At 45.7% G+C, this 10,125-nt stretch overlaps 1 protein-coding gene across 1 annotated transcript; it reads left to right on the forward strand.

The window, feature by feature from the left end:
- The first annotated feature begins 8,758 nt into the window (after positions 1 to 8,758).
- On the forward strand, positions 8,759 to 9,814 carry LOC133921653 (cytochrome b5-like). Its single transcript, XM_062366624.1, has 3 exons — positions 8,759 to 8,929; positions 9,151 to 9,217; positions 9,337 to 9,814. The coding sequence occupies exons 1-3, from the start codon at positions 8,846 to 8,848 to the stop codon at positions 9,594 to 9,596; spliced, it is 411 nt and encodes a 136-aa protein (XP_062222608.1). The 5' UTR covers positions 8,759 to 8,845; the 3' UTR covers positions 9,597 to 9,814.
- The last annotated feature ends 311 nt before the right edge of the window (positions 9,815 to 10,125 follow it).

A 10,125-nucleotide genomic window follows, 5' to 3' on the forward strand; every position in this document is an offset into this window, starting at 1 on the left:
TTCTCGGGAGAGAGTGCTCGGGGAGGTGAACAGTGACCCCCGAGCACTCGGTTCCCCGACGACTCAGAAAGCCCCCTGACAGTGGCCCCGCAGGGGTCCACTGATGAGGTGTCAGCCAGTCAAAGGCCCAAGGCCGCATTTAAAGAGCGTGCGTGTCCTGTCACCTCCAACTGCTCTCACCACGCTCGGTGTCAGTTCTTGCCACTTTCTGGCAGAAGGGCGTGGGGTCATTAAATACACGGGTCCCATCCCATGCCATCCGGCCCGTCTCGGCATAACGTCGTAAGGGTCGAGGCGTTCCGTCTGCCGCGCTGCTGTGGCAGTTGAGCAAGACAGGGCGGGCACGCCGGGCCGCTCTGTGGCTGCTCGGTGGGCCCTCTCTACGGCACCCTTTGCCAATGCATTTATGGTGACGGATGACTGGGCGTGGGGCGCATTTTTCACCCCCGGTCACTTCGCACAGAGGCTATGATGACGCAATTTCCATTTATAGTGCCTTGGAACTCGTGCCCTCCCGTTCGGGGCACGCTACTGCCGGCGGGTATTTAAAGCCGCCGCGGACAAAGACAGGCTCTGAAGTGAATCAATCGCTCAAAAGTAGACAAGTTTTGAAATCTCTGAGCAAGCTCGACAAGTTAGACAATCTCTAAAAGGTTGGAAAATCCCAGAGGGGGTAAGTAGCGAAGAGAAGAGAAGATCGAGAGCACCCAAAGCCAACAGATACACGCAGACCGAAGAACAAGGAGCCTCAGGCTCTAAGATAGATAAACATTCTTATAACCAGCAACATCCTTGAGGGACATTCTCAGGGCATTTATAGTATCCATACAGGAGTAGGGTGTTACGCCTCCGTGCGGTCCGAACCTATCTAAACACCAGTGCATTTACTCCGTTCCGCACTAGATCGTTCCACCCAGTCGCCATCGCATTTATACCCATTTATTTCCCCGGCGAACATATTCAAGATCATCCCCCCGGCCGAATCTCTAAAAAGGGGTCCCTCAGGATCCCTGCGATAGAAGTTAACCCTCCGACACCGGCCAACCCGAAACATCCAAATTTAGCACAGCTGGCCCTTTGAGAACGACGACATCTTTTGATCCCGAAGTCTGATTTGGACGATTTTGGACTCTACAAAAAGCATATTTAGAGGACTACACATCCCAACTGAACTCATGATTATAAACACATTTGATCAAACTAGGAACACTCCAAAACTTAATTGGACACTTTAACACTTTTTCGCATTGGATTCCTAAAGTGAACTCTCACTTTTTGTTGATTAGAAACTCTTGAGCACTGAGACACAACAAATAGCTTATATTGCATATCTCTTAATAGTGTGACATATCTATACTTAAATTCAAATGTAAAACTCGTTTGAACTAATTTGAGCCTTTGAATACCTTCAAGTACCACTTCTTTCTTTCAAACCTTGAGGGTTGTCAACTTCTATATTGTATTCACTCCATCTCTTCTTGCTTCTTAATGTGATTGATGTGAATCACCCATAGCTTCCCATAGTCTGGCAAGGTATTAGCATAAACCCTTCACTCTCTCTTCACCACCACCTTGGTCCTTTAGCGTCAAGCTATTTCCTTGTCTGTCACCACCGTATGGTCCATCGTAGCCGAGTCTTGCTTGCCCTACACTATTTTGCTATAGAAAATAATTTTGTATCCGACATCTTCAATAAATTCACTTTATCATATATGAAGTACAATATTGTTCTTCACTCTTGGCATATTGGATTTCAATTCAACTTATGCTTTCTTATGTATTCTAACCTCAATTCACTATTAAGCATAAAGCACACGAATTAGCCCATAAAACTCTATTGATAATGATATACCTTTAGTTACTTGATCTCCACAAGTAACTTAGCATTCACGCTTATTGCTAATCTTATATGAGCTTTTTTTCTTCTTATGAGCACCACTAAGAGCTCATTTATCTTGATGCATATGTCTCCTCCATGCATCACCTATGAAACAAATTACTAACAAACTTAACAATATTGTTAGTCTATAGGTTTGTCATTAATTATCAAAATCACACATAAAGGCTAGATGCACCTTTAATCTCCCTTATTTTGGTAACTGATGACAATCTCACTAGATGGTTATATTTAAAAAATTTAAAGTTCTAAGTATACATATAATCTGAAGACAAATGTATACAAACAACAAGTTTTAGATACATCAACAAATATTTGAGATTACCAAAACTAGTTTTACTAGCATCAAACATCACAAAATTTTTGATGTTAGTAGAAACTGACATATGTATATAGTAAACTCCCATACAATCTATGTATCTGTGAATGAATCTTGAATATCATTGTATATATTATCTATCTCAAATTTTGGATAGTGTTTTCTTTATACATATGAAGCGAGCATGACAAAGTATATATGAAAATAAATACACTCATGCAAAGAGAAAATTGTCCAAAAATAAAAGATTTGCATGATTTTGCTTTTAAAACTTCCAAAATTGACATTCTCTTTACAAACAAAATATTTATTATAAATTCTCCCCCATAAGCAAAGCCCTCTTACAGAATATAATATCTAGTCCAAATTCTCCCTCAGTTGGCATCAATACCAAAATAGAATCATCGAAATAAATTCCCTCCCCCCAATTGACGTCAAATTGGTAAGAATTATGGAGGACTCATCAAAAGATAAATTTTCTTCAAAACACATTAGCCCTATCCCACAAGAAGGAATCATCGAAAGCTAGTGTATGACCATATATAGTGTAAACTCCTCATGATATGTGTATTTCTCATAATTTGACTTAAACAAATACACTTATCTAATTATGAACTATGTGAGGAAAATAAGCTATACAATAGGTCAAAGAGGTTGAAGAGATGCCAAATGAGATTTCAAAAAGAATATCAATGTATCAAATGAAATTGCAAATAATACCAATTAAATTTTCAAAGGATATCAACTGAATACCTACAAGAGATACCAATTAAAAATTCAAAACATTCCATTTGAAAGCGATACCAATTCCAATTGAAATAGATGTCAATTAAAACAAATTCAAATGAAGGCAAATCAAGCATGAGCCCAAAATTAACATCCAAAACATATCAATTGGATATCTTCAAAAGAATGCACTTGTATTTTGGATTAGGCTCCAAGTTGAACATAGCCAAACTGTTGACTTTATAACGATTTTCTCATTTATTACAAAGTGTCAACATCTCATAATCTTATATGTTCAATAGACCCAATTAATATGGACTAAAAACAAATTTTCATCAATATTATATATAAGAGCAACTCAAGTATTTGATATGAATCCTTTTGCATATTTAGGATTAGATGAATCATAAATATGATTATACCGTTCTCACAAAAATATACTACTTCAAATTGCTCATATTTACAATAGTGAGATTTTTAAGTATTTGTATGAAAAATAAATTTTCGTAAGTTATTTTCATACTATGACATTGAATGCATGAATTTAGAACAAGTTACCAACGAGAAGGCATTGGATTGATGTAATATATCATTGTTCATCCTTGCTTGGCTTTAGTTTGATATGATCATTCTTTATAATTCCAATTAAAATTGAAGGAGAGGGTCTTCTTTTGAATACCAATTGAAAGATGAAGATCTTCTTCATGAATCCAAATTAAAATGATCTTTTATTTGGAAGGGCCTTCATTATGATTAGTCCAAGCTTCTATTGTATCTCCATTGTACCTAAAACTTATTCAAATACAATTTGGTCTCTAAACTCATTTGGTCCGAAAAGGTTAGTGAAATCCCATCATATAGAGTAAACTTTTCAAAGGACAATGCATATGAAATAGTTACCAATTGAAGATATATACCAATTAAAGGATTGAAAGCATATATCCCAATTGAAAGTCAAATGAAAACTCTATGCACCTTTTATCCAATAAAAGCTCTTGAGAGAGGCATCGCATAGAGGAATATTTATATCATGCTAGAATCTAGTGGCGGCCAGGGCTGAGGGGATTACAAATAGACCTAACAATGAGGTGGGTCAGGGCTGAGTGCAGCAAGAACACACCCAACCCGAAACCTGAATAAAAAAACCCGACTTGATCCCGATTTGCCTAATGGGTGCAAAAATGCCCCCGGCTCCGATCCCGGCGGGGACCCGAAACCTGTGCAGGGACCTACGGGTGCGAGGGTAGGAGTCGAGGAGGCCAGGCGGGAGTGTCGGTGTCAATAGCGACAGGGAGGTGGGTGTGACACGGGCCGTGACCGAGAGGCAAATGTGAGGTGGGCGGCGACGGGAGAGCACCACGGCTAGGAGGTGGGAGATGGGCGGCGATGGGCGAGCGACAATGAGAGGCAGGCACAGGCAGGAGGCGGCAGATGCGGGGTGGTCAACAGTGGGTGAGCAGTAACTGGGAGGCACCGAGGCAGGTGGTGGTAGGCAAGCGGCGACGGGAGGTGGGCACTAACGGGAGGCGGCAGACGCGGGGCGGTCCATAGCAGGCGAGCAACGACCGGAGGTGCCAAGGCGAGTGGCGGCGAGAGGCAAGCACAAGCTAGAGGCGGCAGATGCGGGGCTATCGATGGTGGGCAAGCAATGGCCTAGAGGCCGGCGGTGGTGGGTGGTGGGCATGGGCGAGCGACGACGAGCATGAGCAGCATCGGACCAGCCACCGAGAGGCCATTGGAGCAACGTGTGGGCTCTTTAGGGGCTCACCAGGGGTCCTCGAGCGAGCATCTAGCCCCGCCCCTGATCTGACCCGCAATTGGTCTCCGACCCGTGACCCTCGTGGGCGAAAATCCGGCCTTGTCCCTGACCCTGTCGGGTGTAAAACCCATGGGAACCTGACCCGGTCTGTCCCATTGCCAGCCCTAGTCACAAATTACCTCCCTCAGCCTTAACCGTCAGCTTCACCTCCATCCATTGCCACTAGGCTCCAAAACTACCTCACCTCTATCAAAGAACTCGTCTCATAGCCCCACTATCAGCTACACCTCCTCCCTTAGGAATGACGAGGTCAATATCCCCTGCCAAAGGCATTGGGGTCCAAATCTTCCGCATGTCGATGACACCTACCTTGGTTGCGTTGAGGCCTAAACCTCTGTAAGACTTTATCGCTCCAGTCGCCCCTAAAACACTAAAAAAAACTTACAATCGCATTATCCAGCCACTAACAACCGCTGCGTGCGAGGGGGACGGGGAAGGTGAGGCACTGGAGCTTAGGTGCACACACACAAAAAAATATGTCTGGTTGCATGCCCGAAGGATCACCATACACTTCGATCAAAGAAAAGAAAAAACACTAAGCGAACCCAAGGACGTAGTTATATTAATAAATTCTACATCCAAAAAATGCTTATATGCCTTTCTGAGTTCCTAGTATCTAGACTACTTAGGACCAAAAGAACTAACAAAGGACGGGGAAGAAAACTAGAAGCCCTAACTGCGGCATATGAGCTTCATCTACGGCTTACCGCTGCGGAAGCTGATGCAGTAGCCAGCCCCCGCGCTATCAAAGGACGAGGACAAGGATGAAGCAGACTCTTCTATGGCCTTCTCTCCCTCCTCCTTGTCCTTTTTCTTCTCCGCCTGGGCTGCCTCCTTCTTCGCTTCCGCACTCTCTTCCTCGTCGATCTCATTCTCCAAAACTTCCCAGTCTACCTCCTCTTCATCGACAAAGATATCGATAATCTTGATTGGAGCAACCAATCGGAATGGAGATCGAAATGGAGTGGCGAGGAGCGAATCTCTCTACAAGGATGGAAGCACGATGTTGCCAGCTCCAACCTTGCAAGCATGCCCGCGGGACCGCTTGCCCCCAGAGGCACCACGGTAAGCGAAACTAGCACCGGCACTAGAGGTGACCCTGTCCCAGTCAAGCCAGTCAAAATCATAGATATCTCCAACGATGAGTAGGAGGAGGACGCTATGATCAAGCCAAAGAATAATCTCTCCCTTACATAGAAATAAAGAATCAACTGGGTAGACCCCAACTTTTATAGTCAGGCCAATTATTTGCGTACGCCTAGAGAAGGAAATGGAACCGCCACTGCCACGGGTGCCGTCCTGTGGCCTTCCCAATTACTATTCTGAGGGGTCCTGGCCACATCCTGGTCAAATCTATGTACATGCGACAACTTCCTGCTGCAACGCTCTAGTTTTTTACATACATATCTCGTCACATTTATTATTTGAATCCCTTTCGGCGCATGCAAGGGAAACTGGCACAAGACCCCAGGATGATCGACGCATTACCCCGTCAGACGCACTGATGCTACCGCACATCATTAAGTACTTACGCCGAAAAGCGAAGAGAATATCTTGCCTCTACATACGATCTCCATTATGATGGTTCAAATAGCGAAAAGGCTCACCATCAGAGAAGCTTAAGAGCTTGCTCTGATCGCCATAGGGCTTCAAATAGCCTTTGGCTCCAACACATCCGTTTGAACCCTGACGGCCTTCGACTCTAACGTCTTTACGCCTCCGACCTCAGTATGGGCTCCAAAGCGCATTGCCTCCGTTCAAACCTCAATGGCCTTCGACTCCAATGCCTCTACGCCTTCAGCCTCAGCATGGGCTCCAGAGCGCATTGCCTCCGTTCGAACCCCGACGGCATTCGGCTCCAATGTCTACTATGCCTCCGACCTCAGCATAGGCTCTAGTGCACGTAGATCCCAGCAAACCCCCACGATCCTAGGCTTTGACATCTGCTCAACCTCATGCGACCCCCGCTGGGCTCCGAACCACATCATCCCCATCGAGCTTCAGATAAATCAAGTTGATATTTCTGACTCTTGTCATTGGGCTCCAGACCATGCTATTTCTTCCGGGTTATGCCATCTCCATCTGACTTCATCACCATCACTTACTGTCATCATCGAGAGGCTCTTCAACGGCTAGAAGTTATATTAGGATATTTTGACTATGAGGTTGGGCTAAAACTAGTTTCTTCTACATCTGCTCGCCCCTCCACACCTCAGGGCTAGCAGATGAAGGGTATTGTTGGGGAAAATATTTCAACCCATACATAATACTAAGGGGATACCGTCAAGAACTTCTCCGGAGCTCTTGGGCTCCAGATTCTCTACAGAAGCTAAGGCTTCCGGAGGCCGTGAACCCCTCAGACTATCGACTCTCGAGACAGGGGAAGAAGTTGACATTCGAAGAAAATACCAGTAAAAGGAGAACACCAAAGATAATTGACCTAACACGAAGTGATCGACAGTTAATGCCGGTACAAATGGTGGTCACTCTAATACCCAGGACAATGTGGCGCCGCAATAGACGACCGGCTGAGTACTACACCCTTAGAGTCACTTACACTAATGTATTATTATAGTAGATAATATCTTCTGATTAGAGATAATTACATTCTATCTAGATCCATACTATGCGATTTGACCGGTCCTAGGTTTCTATAATATAGTGATAATTTGTATCGCTATTTATGTAAAGTCATATTTGTATATTTATACCTAAACGAATATAGACGTATGACCATCAAATCAGATGACAAATCTTTTTTACTATCAACATATTATTGATTATTCTTTCTCTTCACTTTATTGATTATTCTTTCTCTCCACTTCCTCTCTAAACTTGAGTCTCCTCTCTAAAAGATACTCTCGCCGTATTTTTTTCGTCAATTTTTTTCTTCCGTAAACATCTCGTAGATCCGGGAAAATGTGCGCCGACCGCAGAGGCCCGTCCGGGGCCGGCGCTCTCTCGTGCCGCGCGCCTTGTTATGCCAGTCGCTGCCGCGGCGCGGCACGAGGGCGACCCGCGGCTGCCTCAGCCGGACGTGCACCACACTAGTGCGTCGTCGCGGGCTTGTGGTCAAGTCCCGTCCGGCCCCTTGGTTCGTGCAACCGCGCTGGCGCCGCTGGTTTTGCGCCGTCCTTGTGGTGAACATTTCTGGTGCGTTTCCTGGCCGCTTTTGTCCTCTTCGTTACCTGAGCAATTTGCCATTTTCCCTGGCCAAGGCACTGTCACGCTGGTACTCCGCTACTTGCCTACCCAACTCTGCTATTAAATTCCGAAAGGGAGGACCGTCAGCCAGAGCTGATTCTCGTGGTAGGTAAAGGCTGCCTTCGCTCTCATTCGCTTGCATCACGTGTGTTGGAACTTGGAAGACGTGCGTGCCATCCTGTTCGTCGCCTTTCCGACTTCGCCATCGTTGTTCGCCTTTCTCGTCCGTGGAAACATCGTGTGCCAGACGACGACCGCGAGACTCTGCTCTGCTGGTCTTCCTCTTATGTCTCTCAAGCCGAGAGCCATACTTATTTGTTAAGCAATGGGTTACCCATAATAGCCGAATCATAACAAAATTACATATTTGCCACTGCTTTAAATTGTTATTAGAAATTTGCCACTAAAAATTAAAAAACATCACTAGAATTGTCATTTGAGTAGTATTCTTGCTTAAAAAAACAGTGATAAATTTACAAATACCTCTAACGAAATAATGGTGTGATGCAATTTGACCTACTAACTATGCAATGAAGTAAATGGCGATGAATCGGGATTTTGAAGGCTGAATTGCCATATGCCATCCCAGGCTCCCAGCTCGAAACTTCGAATGACTTTAGCTGTTTTTCACCGATCTCGTGTGGCGTCCAACCAAATGTCTTGCCACGTGTGAGCCTCGCAGTGGAAATCGCGACTTGTCATGGCGCTAGGTCAACACCGAACCGCAGAACGCTCACACACGTGATGCGACTGCATCGCCGTCTATATTAGTCAGCAGCGGGCGGCCACATTGGTTCAGCTTAACAGTGGATAGCTCGAGTAGGAAACCAGTACTTTTCAGGTGTTCGACTGATCTCGGAAGGAAGAAGGGCGGGTCGCGATGGCGGGAGGGAAGGTGTACTCGTTTGAGGAGGTGAGGAAGCACAACGATCGGAAGGATTGCTGGCTCATCATCTCCGGTAAGGTAATTGATTTCCTCGCTGTCTCATCATCCTTATCGTTCGCATGCAAATTTCGCTTGAGATCAAGATATGAGGCGCAGAGCAAGGTTTTGGAGTAGTTTCATCCAATGGCATCGGCATAAGCAGATCGAGTGCTTCGTTCCATGACCAAATGGCATGCTACAACTTCGAGATTTGACTATGCGCCCCCCCCCCCCCCGGCCTCACCGCTGCTTCCTTTCAGGTGTACGACGTGACGCCGTTCATGGAGGAGCACCCCGGCGGCGACGAGGTCCTGCTGGCGTCTACCGGTGAGCCATCCTTTTAGACCCCCCACAAGCTCTGACAGGCAAACCTTTTCAGCACGGGAGCGAGGCAGGCAGCTGATGCGTCGTCACTCACTGCCGCCGCGTCGTTTTGCTTTGCGCAGGCAAGGACGCGACCACCGACTTCCAGGACATCGGCCACACCGACTCCGCCAAGGAGCTGATGCCACAGTACTGCATCGGCGAGGTCGACGCGGCCACCATCCCGGCCAAGCTCACCTTCGCCGTCCACAAGGACGCGCCCCACAAGAAGGCCACGACGAGCACGGGCGCCTGGGCGACGCTCCTGCAGCTCGCCGCGCCCCTCGTGCTGCTGGCGCTGGCCTTTGCGCTGCAGAGCTTCGGCAAGGCCAAAACTGAGTAGAAACAAACCAGATGCCGTCGTGGATTCCGCCGTGTCGCTGGCCTGCAGCCTCTTGGAACTATCTGAATTATTAACACTCGTTGGAGTAGTCGATGTGATTGTGACGAGCTCTTCACGTCGACCGCTGCAATCGATTCAGTTTACTATATGGAAAAGGGAGTACACTCCTAATCAAGTGTTAGTGGTTTCGTAATAATAATAATTTTCTTTCTGATGAAGTTGTCTTGGTGTGGTGGTTCACCATTTCTGCTTGATTCTTCGGCAAATTCAGCATGAAGTGTCAGTGGTCGATGTATAACTGTTTCAACGAAAACAAGAGAATCTTACCAGAAACTTCATATGTCACATAAAAAAAAAACAATTAGGTATACTGTGTCCACCCTTCTTCAGAACCAAATCACTTCAGAAAATCACGTTCCTACCAGAAACTTCATATGTTCACCCTTGTTTCAGAAACAAAACACTTTTTTTAAAGAGCAAACAAAACACTTCTGAAATTACCTTTCTGAAGAGCATCTCAATGGTCTAT

Source organism: Phragmites australis, chromosome 6 (genome assembly GCF_958298935.1).
Source record: "Phragmites australis chromosome 6, lpPhrAust1.1, whole genome shotgun sequence".
Lineage (NCBI taxonomy): Eukaryota > Viridiplantae > Streptophyta > Magnoliopsida > Poales > Poaceae > Phragmites > Phragmites australis.

Bases quoted from the DNA above. Each gene is read 5' to 3' on its own strand.
- LOC133921653 (XM_062366624.1), top strand. From the start codon at position 8,846: ATGGCGGGAGGGAAGGTGTACTCGTTTGAGGAGGTGAGGAAGCACAAC. The intron at 8,930-9,150 runs GTAATTGATTTC...GCTTCCTTTCAG, and splicing joins GGCTCATCATCTCCGGTAAG to GTGTACGACGTGACGCCGTT. The intron at 9,218-9,336 runs GTGAGCCATCCT...TGCTTTGCGCAG, and splicing joins GGTCCTGCTGGCGTCTACCG to GCAAGGACGCGACCACCGAC.